Below are 15,412 nucleotides of genomic sequence, written 5' to 3'. Positions count from 1 at the left end.
AGTCAATTACTAGGGGACATAGATTTAAGATGAGAGGAGAAAACTATATAGGTGATGTGCGGGGCAAGTTTTTTACACAAAGGGTAGTGAGTGTCTGGAATTCACTGCCAGAGGAGGTGGTGGAAGCAGGTACGATAGTGGTGTTTAAGAGGCAGCTTGACAAATACATGAATAGGATGGGAATAGAGGGATACGGACCCCGGAAGTGCAAAATGTTTTAGTTGACGGGCAATATGATCGGCGCAGGCTTGGAAGGCCGAAGGGCCTGTTCCTGTGCTGTACTTTTCTTTGTTCTTTGTTCTAACCCCCCCACCCCGCCCCTCCCACCCCCCCTTCCTAACCTCTGCCTTCCTGGAACAGCCTTTACTGCAGATCACGGCATACAAGTCGAATGGTGTGTAAGGCATCGCCACCTTCCTGGCACAAAAGATCATATTTAGGCCTATATGTGGCATATAAGTTGACCCCACCACCCCCCACAACCTTTCTGCTAAGAAATGTTAAACTCGCATTAGGAGTCAGCCTCAATTTTTCACCTATGCATCTCCTTGACAATATGGCCCATATCGCCTGCCTGACTTATAAGGTGAGTAAAACATGCACTTCTGAGGTGCAGAGCAGACCACACACGGAGAACGACAAACAGAAATGGGTCCTCCAGCAAAACAAATCAAGTACAAAGCTGGTTTCAAAGCTAACTCGGCAAATGCAGTGAGGGGATTTGGTATTAGTCAGGAATTGATGTGAGAATGGATGATGGCAAAATCAACCCTGAACAAGATGACCAACACCAAGTGGACCATGAGAACAGGGGCCAGGCCACTGACCCGATCTTGAGAAGCATGTCTCGGAATGAGTCCTCGAAAATCATCAGAATGGTCCCATCAGCACCGGGAATACAGTGTGTGTATATACACACTTAAATGGGCCAAATCAAACCCCGAGCCCAACAAAGGTTCCAGAGCAACAATTGGCTGGTGTAGCTGCTTCATGGAGTGAAAATGTCTGGTGTTGTGGCACAAGACCAAGATCACTCAGAGACAATCAAAAAAACCATAATGTCAAAATGACCAGTTTGCAGCAATTGGTCACCAGGGCAGCAGCAAGAACACCAGTGCCCATTATTCCACATTGCTGACATGGCTGAACACCCATGAATTTCAATCTGCCCAGCCACCGACCTGTGGAGTGGAAAGGTTCGAAGACAGTTTCATTGGAAACCACGGGAACATGAGAAGATGAGATTCACGATGGTACGAGCCATCAGAACAAAATGAAAGCCTACGGTAATTTTCAAATGTAAAACCATGCTGCAAATCAAGCTCCCTGGGGAGCTTTTGTGTATGTCTATGACCATGGTTGGGTGGATGAGAATGGAGTTAAGTTATGGATCGATAATGTGGGGGCTAGCATCCCATTGACCTACGCAAAAAACGCAGTTTATGGGGCATGATCAGATCCCATTTAACCAGCTGAGATCAAGAGGCGCCTGTGAAGAAATAACCGCCCACATTGCAGTTTTACCAGTGACCTAACATCCATGGTGCCACCTTTGGAAGTGTGCCTCAACAGGCCATTCCAGGATATTCGCGCCTAATGGAATAGGTGGAAGGTTGATAGAGAAAAAGCCTTCACAAAGAGTGGAAGTACGCGCAGTGTCACGCTTGATATTTTGAGTGGTTTTGTCATCAAATCATGGGATGCTACACAGACTGTCACCAGATCATTCAACAAAACGTAGGATAGCCAATTCAATGGCTGGAGAGGGAAGGTCATTTGTTGGCGAGAGGGAAGGTCATTTGTTGGCAAGAGGTGATTTGAAACTCAATAGTGTCAAATCTGTTGCAGAGTGGGATCTTTATGATGATGTCACAGCCAAAGTGACTCAGAATGAATTTGTTGACCTCTCTACGTTGGCTGCCGAAGATGATGAATTTTGACGGTTTTTTAAATGTTTTGATTGTCATCAAACATCAGGTTTAGGAGCAGGAGTAGGCCATTCGGCCCATCGAGCCTGCTCCGCCATTCAATAAGGTCATGGCTGATCTGACTGTGGTCACAACTCCGCTTTCCTATCAGCCTCTCATAAACCCTTGACTCCTTTGTCTATCAAAGTGTACGCTTGTCGAATGAACTCATTCAACAAAGCGAGTCACATTGATTTAATTACAATTACTGGTGTTATGCTGTTTTTTTCTCACATTTCAAATGGCGACCACCCACACCAACACTGGCAGTTCACATGTTATACTCTGCGTGCACCCCCATTTTATGGAAGGATATTTCAAGGCTTCAAAGATCGACTTATACGCCACAATCTACAGTATTTCCCTCCATCTATCTATGAAATGCAGTGATGCCTTTCTGTGAGCATGCCGCTATAAAAATAAAAATGATCATTCAACCGTCACAAATAAACTGCACTTTTCAAATTGTTGGTTTTCCTGAAACAGATTTGGGATCAGTACAGATGAGGTGAGGCATCTTTTTGACTGTGGCAAAAGTCAGGCTGTTACTTGCTGCCTTTATCTGAAGGAGTTAAATAAGCCAATCAGGCTGTATCTCTCTGTTACCTCAGGATGTGCCATGTGTATCCCATACAGCAGATATCAGTATTTTAAATTTCTCCTGAAGTGACTGATTCTAGTGCTGGATTGCATTCACTCACCTTCATCCTCCGAGACATCTAAGATTTCATCCACAGTTTCAGGAAAGCTCAGCCTGTGCTTCTCTGTGATAGTCTATCCGGAAAACACAGACATAGGGTGTTAATCCAATTGGAATATCTCATTTTATGCCCCTAGGCCAGCAAATACATTTCCACAGAGTGGCATTTGCCGGTTCGCTGGTCTCTTCCGAGCTGCAGCTTTCATTCCCATCCCTGTTCATCTACTGGGAGCGTTACTCTTCTCGATTCTTTCTAAAAACTAAAAGCAGCTTATCTTTGATGGAGAATGGGAATCACACCCACCAGTGGGTGCAAGAGTATGTGACCCAGCCAACCAGTGGCTACAATAGAGGAAGCACAGTCTCTCTGTACTTGTGCCTGAGTACCTGAACCCCGAAACATTTCAAGTTATCCATTAAGTTATAACTACACAATTCATGTACTCTCATATAAATGCAGCATTCTGAGAGGATACAGTCACACAAAGTGGGAGACAACTGTACAGTTTTTCTCTCACAGTGACATTCTTTGTTTTATACCGAGTTATATTATGAAATTAAAATGGGGGAAAGCTGGACAAGTTTCAAAGGATTTGGGCCAACTTGGAGACCCCCGTGCTCACCCCTTGCTGAGTTTTAATTGACCTCTGCCCACGGCATTGTTGGGAGTTAGGAGTTCTTCTGTCTTATTGGCTTATTTTCACGTTCTGCTCCTCGACTTTTGTTCGTGGCGATGGGCTATTTGACTGGGACGCGTTTCACAGCCGAGGCCAAGATTGGCCTCACCCAGCAGCCAGCCGGGAATCCGTGCAATCAGGAATGGCCTTGGCTGCTTGCCCGCTTCCTGGTCGAGTGGTGTTTAGGCCGTGGGTCGCTTTCCAAACGGGATTCCACCAACTAAACTAACAGAGTCCAGGATGAAACTAGACTGAACTTAATCCCCAAGACCTGCTTTAGGTGGGCACTCTGCATGATTCAAACCAGCAATGCCAGGAAAGGGCTGAGGTATCTGTAAAAAATGAACTCCTTTGTTGTTGAGTGCCCATTCCCCAGACAGGTACGTTTAAAATACCCCACCAACGTGCCCCCTCTGACCCCCTCCCCATCACTTAAAGAATTTGCTGCTGCCTCAGACACTATTTTTCTCTCTCCCTCATCCAGCTGAAAACAGGGTGACAGGGTTAACAATGGTATTTGTATTGCTGAAAAAAAGAGACATGTCAAAGCTTTTCCTCTTGCACTCATCAGGACACTTCTCAAGAATACCAATATAAGGGGGAAAACAACAATTTATACTGTGTGTGAAGAGAGTGCTGATTGTTTGGCAAGTGGACTCTGATCCTCAGTCTGCTAAAGATTACGCTGACAACCAACTTAAGATTGTCACAATGTGGCACATTTGTCTGTACTGGAAGCTGCATATGTTACCTCACAGGGCCCTGTTCTTTGCAGACAGAAAAAGCTTGTACACGCAATGTGGTTGTTTCAGCTAAACAAAATAAGTGACAGCCATTCGCTTACTCATTCCTCAGGGCAATGCCTTGACCAATTAGGGTCAAGCTGCTTGGTTTAAATTTCAAACAATGCTTGGCAGTTAACTGTCAGTCACCATCACTGATGCATTCTCCATGGCAATGCATCTACCAGTCCGAGTCCACTTGCCAACCAATCAACACTCTCTTCTCATACAGTATGAATTGTTGTTTTCCCCTTATATTGGTATTCTTGCAAAGTGTCCTGATGAGTGCAAGATGAAAAGCTTCGGCATGTCTCTTTTTTCAGCAATGCTCAAGTTCTGGATGACCAGGTGACATTTGTGCAGGGACATAGGGCGGGACTTTCCGCACCCGCCCACCACCGCAATCTTCTGGTCCTGCCGCCAGTCATTGGGCTTCTGGCTGGGGCCCCGCGATGGGGCTGGAAAACCCCGGCCATTGTCTGCAATTCGCATTGGGCTGACCCACATCTTCGTCAGTCCCCATCACACTTACCGTGCTGATGGCTTCATTTGTGACAATCTTTAAGACGTCCGTTACCGAGATGTAGCCGAGTCTCTTTGCAATAGCTAGCGCAGTGCTGCCATTCTGAAAGTGAACCAGGACACTGCTCAAAAGCACAATCAACCACATGGAGAATCAGTAAGCAAAGCCAGTACACCTCAACAAGAACAAAGGCCTCATTGGAGATATTGACTCATGGCTGGATGAGCACCACGCACTCCTTTATACCTCACTCGAGTAGTGTATCATTCATTGGTGAATCTTGCCTGGTAGTTCATGTTAGAAAGGCTGCATTCCACTCAGCACAGTACTGTCCCCATCTCATATCCTGCAGGCCTTACTGCAGAGTGATCAGGAGCTGAACTCTGGCACTGTTATTAGCTTCCTTAATCCAGAAGCGCTGAGGTTCATTTCACTGCTACATGGTAGAGAGTGGCTATGTTAAAATAGACAAACTACTAGTCTCTGCAGCTTAGCCCCCCCGCCCCCTATTGCTGTCATCATCTGGGGCATCAGGCAAAGCACAAAGTCTAGGAATGATTGAAACATTTCTTGTTACTGTCTGTATTCATCCAAGACCTGGAATATTTTTATTTAAGAATTGAGTGGCTGTAGGATTGATTGACTGCCTAAGTTACCGACTCAGTTATTCAGCTCTAGCAATGAGAGAGGGTTGAATTGATAGGAAGAAAGTGTCATCCCCCAGTGTCATTCAGCCACTGTGTGTGTGTTTGTGTTTGTGTGTCAGTGTGTGTGTGTGTCAGTGTCTGTGTGTCAGTGTGTGTGTGTGTGTGTGTGTGTGTCAGTGTCTGTGTGTCAGTGTGTGTGTGTGTGTGTGTGTGTGTGCGTCTCAGTGTGTGTGTCTCAGTGTGTGTGTCAGTGTGTGTGTGTGTGTGTGTGTCGGTGCGTGTGTGTCGGTGCATGTGTGTGTGACTGTGCTAATGCAGTGTTGTCACTGGTAACACAGAGAACTGGTAACACAGAGAATGGAAAGGGTTCTAGTTTGCTCACATACCATATTGGTTTCGTTTGGAGACGCTCCGTGTTTTAGCAGGAGATTCACAATATCAGTGTGACCTTGCTGTGCAGCCTGGTGTAGGGGTGTGTATCCGATCTATGGAGAGATGGAATAATTAAACACACAAACTACTTTGGACATGGAACTGTCAGTTGACCCTGCCACTGATTGTGACCCCCTTCTTGCTTGTACTTTCCATTTAACTCTAGCTCCCTGATGCCATAAACTCCCACTGGGCGGGCAGGCAGGCAATGGTTTCCAGCTCTCTGCCAATGCCAGCTCCAGGTGGACGGTGCAGAGCGGTCTCCCTGTCCCATTTCCCACAACGAAAGTGAGTGAACTCTGGCTGGATTGAGCATTGGCAACACCCAATCTCATACACACGGTAACTCAGTGCCAGTGCATCACTGAGCATGTCTGCTGTAAACATTTCTTCCTCCAAATAAATAAATAATTTGAACAAACGTGTGGAGGAGAAACCAACTAACCCAAGTTTCGCGCTAAACATTCAGAAACAGGAGGCTCGATGTGAACCCTCTCATGATGGGGCACAGGAAGAATGATGGTGGGGGGGGGGGGGGTGGGAACCATGAATTATGGCCCCCAACATGCTGCCTGTCGGCCTGCCCTGTCTTGTATTTGGGAGCCCGATTTAAATCTGACTGCTGCCATGAGGGTTTCCCAGGGTTCGGGAAAGCAGGCAGGGAAAAGGAGGCTGGAGCTGCATGCTCTAGAGGGTAATTGCCTTTTACAACACTCCTTGCGGCTCAGGAAAAGCAAGAGTGATCTCTTGGCTCCTCAAGGACACCTTCAAACTCAGCTGACTGTAGCACCCCTCTTGCCTCTGCCAGGATCAACGATCTCTGCCCCCGCCCAAGCCTGCCGCTAAATCTGACTGGCCCTCCACGACCCCAACCTCGCTGGGTCCTTTTGCCATTTAAGTCTCCTTGCAAATATAGTGGCCCTGAAATCTGCCTGTGTCTGGATGCCTGTTTGGTGATTTGGTTCTGTTACTACAGCACTGTTACGTCTCCACAGTCCATGGATATGTTACATTTAACCCAATACGAGATGTGATTACACCCTCTGACCAAATATTAAACAGCTGGTTAGAAAAATGACGGTACCTTGGTTTTGGAGTTAACATTGGCTTTGTTCTGGACGAGAAACTTCACCATGTTTATGTTACCGTGGTGACAGGCCATGTGCAGCGGGGTGTATCCACTCTGTAATTGACAAAAGAACCACTTCCTTTACACAACAGGGACTGCGAGCACAAGAACATACAAGTCAAACACAAATGGCCATGGACAATTTGTGGATGTATATGTGTGGCCAAAAAAAAATATTTACAGTTCTTTTCAGCTCTCAGCCCCCTCTGCTCTAAGTAGATCAGCTGCAGCTTCCCCAGTCTATTCAGATAGTTGTAATCCCTCATTTCTGAACATTCCCTTCTGCACTCTCTCCAATGCCTTTACCTCCTTCCTAAAGTGTAGTGCCCAGAATTGGACACAATGCTCCAGCTGGGGCCAAACTAGGAATGTTTAGCGTGACATCTTGGCTTTTGTACTCTATACCCTATTTGTAAAGCCCAAGAGCTCAAAAATTATTAACTACTTCATTCATCTGTTCTGTCACCTTCAAAGGTTTGTGTACAAACATCCCCAGGTCTCTTTTTTCTTGCACCCCCCCTTTAAAATGTACCATTTAGCTTGTATTGTTCTTCCTACCAAAAATCATCACCCCACATATTTCAATTTTGAACTTCATCTGTCACATGTCCACCCATTCCTCTTGTCTGTTACCATCTTCCTCATCATTTACTACACTTCCAAGTTTCATACAATTATGGAATTATTACAGCAGAGGAGGAGGCCATTCGGTCCCATCATGTCTGTGCCAACTCTCTGTGAGAGTAATTCAGCTAGCACCAAAGCTATTGCTTCCCCCCTCCACCAACCCTGCACCACCCTGCAAACTTGATCTCTTCAGATAATTATCCAATTCCCTTTTGAAAGCCACCATTGAACATGCTTTTACCACACATTCAGGCAGGGTATTCCAGGTGTGAAGATGGGTGTTATTATTTTAATATTTTTGGGAATATGGTGGTATTCTGTAAAGAAGGCTCTGTGTGTGTGTGTGTGTGTGTGTGTGTGTGTCCATGACTAATTAAACTGGGGGCAAGGTTAGTAAAGACAGCTTGTCTGTGGGAACTGAGAGATGAAAGATAAAAGTGCTCAATTAATGCATTTGTAATGAAAGGCTATGCTGAAGTGGTTATAAGTACCGAAAAGTTCTGAAGAAGAGTCATACGGACTTGAAACGTTAACTCTTTTTTCTCTCTCCACAGATGCTGTTAGACCTGCTGAGATTTGCCAGCATTTTCTGTTTTTGTTTCAGATTTCCAGCATCTGCAGTGTTTGCTTTTATTTTGGATTTATAAGTAAATAGGTTATTAGGTTTAGAAATTTGCATTAAGAGATAGAGACTTGGCTTTTCAGCTGTTAAATTTCAAGGGGAGTTTAGAAGTGACAAGGGACTTTTACGACTCACAAAGGTTCCATTAGTAAACAAGGAAAATTATTCAATTTTATTTGACCTGAAAATGGAGGCAATAGGAAAACATGAAATATTTTTATACTTTGGAAAAGTTGAGTTCCAAAGAGGTCCTGAAGACAAGGGGTCTGAGATGAAAGAGGATTAAGATATTTAAGGAGAGATGTTTAGTTGAGTTGTGTGGCTGTGTTGAGGAGATGTCCTGAGGCTAGCTCTGTGCTGAGAAAAGGTGTGAAATCTGAAACAGCCATCCAGTCAAAGCATAGAAGTCTTTTTCTCAGAAAGCAGTCTGTTTCTGAACTTTCTTGGATTTCCACAGCAGAGTGGAAGAGAGTGAGAAGTGGTGTGGTACACCTTTTACTAAAGTGACAGCAGTTTTTGCCTTCGGTAATGTTACTGGATTTTTATGGTTAAAAATCTGTAAGGCAGCTGTTGCTAAGTAGTTTACTTGTGTGTCCTGACCAAGTGGGTTTTTTGGGGGATGTTTTGTAAAACTGTTTTATCTGTGTAACTTCAAACTTGTGTGTCTAAGTTTTTTTTCCCTTTCTTGTTAATAAATCTTTTAACTTTAAAATCCTAGAAGCGTCACTGGGATTCTAAGCTTCTAGGACCAGTAGTTTTCCCCTCATTTTCAAAATACAAAAAAATGGTTATGATCAGTAAGACAAGTTTCCCTCTGGGATTTGGCTTGCTCAGCGAATGACATCAGCTGCGGTCATAACACAGATCTGAACCACTTGCTGTGTTTAAAAAGGTTTTCCTCATGTTGCCTTTGATCTTTTTTTGCCATTCATCTTAAATTGATGCCCCCCCACCCCCCCCCCACCCCGCCGGGTTCTCGATCCTTCTGCCATTGAGAACAGGTGCGGCATTTGCCAATTTTTAAATTGTGCCTTGTCCCCCCCCAAGTCTAAGTCATTAATGTCTAATGCAAACAGCAATGAACCCTGGGGAACTCTATGTATACCAATCCCCATCCCCGCGCCATCATAAAGGCAACCATTCACTACAGCTCCCTGTTATCCATCCCTGAGTCAATATTGCAGTTGAGCTGTTCCTGCCCCCTTTATCCCATGGGCTTCCATCTTGCAAACATGCCCAATATGTGGTAATTTATCTAACACCTTTTGATGCACATCAACTGCACTCCCCTCATCCGCTCTGTCTCTGATACCTCATCAAATACCCCTAGGCTAGGCAGTATGGATCCAGAGCGAAGAGAACTATTCTCTAGCCCTTCATTCCCAACTTCCTCACCAACTTTCTAATGGCCCAGTGTTTCATCGCTCGACCAGGCCACCCCTGCTACCCTGTAGGCTGTCTGAATGCCAAATTTAGTACCATTGAAGTCAATAACAGAAGGTTTGGTTGAAGTTAGAGTTAGACCGGCAAAACACACATTAGAACTCGACATCTAACAGATAGGCGAGACATCAAGCTCAGCCAGGTCAAAGAGGTGACCAGTGAAACACTGAGTACAGCCAGAAATAGGATTGTGAATGACAAATTGTGGCGTCAGGTAAATGTTCTAACATTCCACGTATTATAAATGTCATATAAATACTTTATGGGTGGAAATCACTACACTGAGTCCGAAAGTCTGCAAAATGCAACCGACAGCAATCGTTCAACCATGGCATGAATCATCGAGCAAGGTTTTGCTGTTACCCTCGTTGTTGGTTCGATTGATGCTCCGTGATTGACAAGTAATTCAGCTATGGGGACATGGTCTTCCTGCGCCACAAGATGTAATGGTGTCAGGCCATTCTGTGACAAATGAGATAAATGAGAGAAAGTTTGACCATTGACGATCACTGATTAGTGAGACACATTCTGCAATGTACCTGCCAGCAGAGGGAGGCATACTGGGTGTTTGCGAGTGAAATGAACAGATTACAAGCAACACTCCACAGTCCCAACAAGAGCCCAAGTGTGCAACTTGAATTTACATAGCACCTTTCACAACCTCACAGGATCCCAGCTTTACAGCCAATGAAATATCTTTTGAAATATTACTGATATAATGTAGGCAAACACAGCAGAAAATTTGCACACAGCAAAAAAAACTACACTGATGTTGGTGAGGGGATCAATATTAGCCTGAGCACTGGGATAACTCACCTGCCCCTTCCCAATGGTGCCAGGGTATCTTTTACGTCCACCTGAGAGGGCAGACAGGGCCTCAGTTTTCCTGAGACAGAGCTATTAGTGTGTGGGGCCGTGTGTTGCAGCTGTATTAAAAAAAACCCAATTGGCATTATTTGGAAATTGCGGCCAGTCCCGTCTGCAGCAGGAATCCTCGCGGGGGTGGGATGGAAAACTCGACAGACCAGCAGAAGGTCCGTTGGCTGCGGGCGGGGGTTTGAGTACTGGAAAATCCCGGCCTATAACTTTGCCTCACAAAACTGAGACCTGCTGCATGTGACACTGGGGGCCGTAAAAGACACGCATTCCTATCGCTCCCAATCGCTGCCTTCAGACATCCCAAAGCAGCCCACAGCTGATGAAGCACAGTCGCTGATCTGACATTAGGGATGTGGCAGGCTGTTGGCGCACAGCAAGATCCCACGCTTAAACAATGGTGGTCATGAGCAGACGATGGCCGGGATTTTCCGGCCCCTGTCGTGGGCAAGGCCCCAGCCAGGAGTCCACTGACTTGCGGCGGGACCGGAAGATCCCAGGGGCAGGCGGGTGGGCGGGTGCGGGAAATCCCGCCCAATGTGTTTCAGTGATGCTGGCTGAGGGATAAGTATGAAGGCGGGGTGGGGGGGAAAGGATTTGGGGGAGGGGGGAGGGTATTGGGGCAGGGAGGGGATGGGGGGGTGGGGGCGGGGGTTAGAAATCCCCTGGTCTTCTTTGAGACAGTGCCATGGGATGTTTTACCAATGTGTTCCCGGGGCCTGGGGAAATCCGTAAAGCCTGGCAAGCGGGTTAAATCAAAGGCTGCCAGCCTCAGTTAAATCATTCGATTGCCAATCCAGCTCTTGGGGAGCAGGGGGGTAAGGGGGGGTTTCCCCAAAGCACCTGAAATTTTATCCGATTTATCCACACCCCAGCCGCACCTAATCTCATGTGGTCATTCAGTCAAATTCCCCCCCACCCCCCCTGGAGGATCAGCCTGGATTTTTGGGCTCAAGTTTCCAAGGCAACGCAGCCGCTTGATCGGCACCCCCGCCACCACCACCTTCAAATTCACTCCCTCCACCACCGACGCACAGTAGCAGTAGTGTGTACCATCCTCAAGATGTACTGCAGGAACTCACCAAGACTCCTCAGACAGCACCTTCAAACCCACAACTCCTACCATCTAGAAGGACAAGGGCAGCAGACAGATGGGAACACCACCACCTGGAAGTTCCCCTCCAAGTCACTCACCATCCTGACTTGGAAATATATCGCCGTTCCTTCACTGTCACTGGGTCAAAATTCCTGGAACTCCCTCTCTATCTCATACACTTCACAGCTCATGCACAACGCCTGAGTCTTACCTTACTGCTCAGGTTGACATTGGCTTCATGCTGAAGGAGTAAGGCCACCATGTCAATGTGGCCTTCCTGGGCTGCTAGGTGCAAGGGCGTCACTCCCTGGAAGGACTCAGTGTTTGCGGAGGCTCCGTGCTCTAGCAGGCTTTTGGCAATCTCGGTTTGGTTCTGCTTGGCAGCAATGTGTAACGGTGTGTAGCCATTCTGAAAGCAACATACAACCACAGACACTGGGATCAATGGTTTTGAGCATACAAACATACATACAAACAAGGAGCAGGTGTGGGCTATTCAGCCCCTCGAGCCTGCTCTGCCATTTAATAAGATCATGGCTGATCTGATAGTAACCTCAAATCTGCGTCCCACCCACCTCCGATAATCTATCACCCCCTTGCTTACCAAGAATCTACCCAGCTCTGCCTTAAAAGTATTCAAAAACTCTGCTTCCACCGCCTTCTCAGGAAGAAAGTTCCAAATACTCACGACCCTCAAGAGAAAAAATTTCGCCTCATCTTTTTAAATGGGTGACCCCTGATTTTTAAATAGTGACCCCTCGTTCTAGATTCACCCACAAGAGGAAACATCCTCTCCACATCAACCCTGTCAAGACCCCTCAGGATCTTAGATGTTTCAATCAAATCGCCTCTTACTTTTCTAAACTCCAGTGGATACATACCTAACCTGTCCAACCTTTCCTCACAAGACAACCTGCCCATTCCAGGTATTAGTCTGGTAAACCTTCTCTGAACTGTTTCCAATGCATTTACACCCTTCCTGAAATAAAGTGACCAATTCTGTACACAGTATTCCAGCTGTGGTCTCACTAGTGCTCTGTGCAACTGAAGCATAACCTCCCTACTTTTGTATTCACTTCCTCTCACAATAAATGATAACATTCTATTAGCTTTCCTAATTACCTGCTGTACCTGCATACTAACCTTTCGTGATTCATGCACTAGGACACCCAGATCCCTCTGAATCTCAGAGCTCTGCAATCTCTCATTATTTAGATAATAAGCTCCTTTTTTATTCTTTCTGCCAAAATGGACAATTTCACATTTTCCCACATTATACTCCATTTGCCAGATCTTTGCCCACTCACTTAACCTATCTATGTCACTTTGTAGCCTCCTTATGTCCTCTTCACAAATTACTTTCCCACCTATCTTTGTGTCATCAGCAAATTTGGCAACCATCCCATTGTCCAAGTCATTTATTGCTGGTTGCTGGTCCAGCCAAATTGAACCCGCCAATGGGCAGTACATTCACCCAAAAGTTCAAGTTGGAATTTTCCTGCTACACTCTCTATTCTTTTCTCCTTCCCTGAGGGGCTATGGGTGGCTGCTGTGGGTCATTCAGCAGCCTCCTGTTACCTCAAACTAGTGGAGGTTATTCAGGTGCAAGCCTTGGCAGTGAATTTGACCATGAAATGTTTTGTAACCATCTCGACCCTGACCTCACACACACAGCAGAACTCTCCATCCTTCAGAGCTTGGAGGCAATTTCTCTTCCTTCGTTCTATCTAAACCCTTCATACTTTGAACACCTCCGGCAAATCTCCTCTTAGCCTTCTCTGCTCTAAAGAGAGCAATCCCAGCTTCTCCAACCAACTGACGTAACTGGAATCCCTCATCTATAGAACCATAGAAAAGTTACAGCACAGAAGGAGGCCATTCAGCCCATCTTGTCCATGCCAGCCCGAGGACACCCAGGTGCCCTTTCGAATCCCATCTTCCTGCACCCTGCCCATAGCCCTGCAGCTTACAGCACTTAAGATGCAGATCCAGGTACTTTTTAAAAGAGTTTAGAGTTTCTGTCTCTATCACCAACTTGGGCAGCGAATTCCAGACACCCACTACCCTCTGCGTAAAAAAGTTCTTCCTCATGTCCCCCCTACACCTTCTGCCACTTATCTTGAATCTATGTCCCCTGGTTCTAGAATTCTCCACTAAGGGAAACAATTTTATCCTGTCCACTCTATCTATTCCCCTCATAATTTTGTACACCTCAATCAAGTCACCTCTCAGCCTTCTTTGTTCTAAGGAAAATAACCCCAGCCTATCCAATCTCTCCTCGTAGTTACACTTTTCTAACCCTGGCAACATTCTTGTAAACCTCCTCTGCACTCTCTCCAGAGCTATTACGTCCTTCCTGTAATCTGGTGACCAGAACTGCACACAATACTCCAGCTGTGGCCTCACCATGGACCCATTCTAGTTTATCACTTTTGCATTCTCGCCAAAGCCTTCATGTGTTTCCTAAACTGTGCTGCCCAGAATTGGGTACAGTGCACCAGCTGAGGCTGAACTACTGTTTCCTATATATATATGCATGTATGTACGTATTTAAATAGATGTATGTATTTATATATGTTCCCATGTCTAGAAACACAGGAGGGAGCTTGAGGTGAACTCAAATTGCTTCCACCCCAGTCGGAGCTCGGTGGATTTGTTCTGGAATCTGAAACGTTTCACAAGATTATTCGTTGTGACTTGTGAAAATAAGCAGATTGTTTTGGTGACTGAATTTGTGAAACATTAACTACATACTTGAGCTATAAATAGACAAAAACGTGTGATATTCAGCAAAATAAATGAATAAGATTCTTATTCAGAGAAAACACTGAATGGAGTAAGTTCAGAAGGAAATCTCCAATATCTGCTCATTAAATGAAGTGTTAACTCATCATTCAAGATTCATTCCAGTGAGTTAGCTGTATTTGATGAAGTGACCACATCATTACCTGCTGTTCTGAATGAGCTCAGAGGCACTCTACACACTGATGTGTCTGTTGACACAAAGTGTATTTTTGAACATGTTGGCAATCCTTCCCCACTGTCTCAGCCCTGCCCCATTCCCCTCAGCTCTGCCCACACTCATGATCTGCCCCCTTGGCTGCTCCCTGGCCTGTCAGCCCACATGGTCCCACACAGGGAGAGGTCAAGGGGGCTAGCCTAGCCCCCTTGACCTCTCCCTGACTCCTCAGCACTCCACACTGCCCCACCCTTAGTCCCTCCCTGACCCCTCATCCCCACACTGCCCCACGCTTAGCCCCTCCCTGACCTCTCAGCACCCCACACTGCCCCACCCCCTCAGCCCCTCCCTAACCCCTCAGCACTTACACTGCCCCACCCTTAGCCCCTCCCTGACCCCTCAGCCCCACACTGCTCCACCCCCTTGGCCCCTCCCTGACCCCTCAGCACCCCACACTGCCCCACCCTTAGCCCCTCCCTGACCACTCAGCACCCACACTGCCCCACCCTTAGCCCCTCCCTGACCCCTCAGCATCCACACTGCCCCACCCTTAGCCCCTCCCTGACCCCTCAGCACCCACACTGCCCCACCCTTAGCCCCTCCATGACCCCTCAGCACCCACACTGTTCCACCCTTAGCCCCTCCCTGACCCTCAGCACCCACACTGCCCCACCCTTAGCCCCTCCCTGACCCCTCAGCACCCACACTGCCCCCCCCTTAGCCCCTCCATGACCCCTCAGCACCCACACTGCCCCACCCTTAGCCCCTCCCTGACCCTCAGCACCCACTGTTCCACCCTTAGCCCCTCCCTGACCCCTCAGCACCGCACACTGTTCCACCCTTAGCCCCTCCCTGACCCCTCAGCACCGCACACTGTTCCACCCTTAGCCCCTCCCGACCCTCAGCCCCCACACTGCCCCACCCTTAGCCCC

At 46.8% G+C, this 15,412-nt stretch overlaps 1 protein-coding gene across 1 annotated transcript in view; it reads right to left on the bottom strand.

Annotated features, from left to right (window-relative positions):
• LOC144694910 (ankyrin-1-like) overlaps positions 1-15,412 on the bottom strand; it is a 198,923-nt gene that overhangs the window by 68,056 nt on the left and 115,455 nt on the right. Inside the window, exons 17-22 of the mRNA XM_078565662.1 lie at positions 11,733-11,930; positions 9,913-10,011; positions 6,813-6,911; positions 5,683-5,781; positions 4,659-4,751; positions 2,669-2,741 (exon numbers count right to left, since the gene is read on the bottom strand). Of these exons, the coding sequence (XP_078421788.1) occupies positions 2,669-2,741; positions 4,659-4,751; positions 5,683-5,781; positions 6,813-6,911; positions 9,913-10,011; positions 11,733-11,930 (661 nt within the window). The remainder of the gene's footprint in view (positions 1-2,668; positions 2,742-4,658; positions 4,752-5,682; positions 5,782-6,812; positions 6,912-9,912; positions 10,012-11,732; positions 11,931-15,412) is intronic.

This window comes from Cetorhinus maximus, chromosome 20, assembly GCF_964194155.1.
Source record: "Cetorhinus maximus chromosome 20, sCetMax3.hap1.1, whole genome shotgun sequence".
In the NCBI taxonomy this organism is placed as follows: Eukaryota; Metazoa; Chordata; class Chondrichthyes; order Lamniformes; family Cetorhinidae; genus Cetorhinus; species Cetorhinus maximus.
Note: the sequence above shows the minus strand (reverse complement) of the source record. Positions and strands in the feature narration are given on the sequence as shown.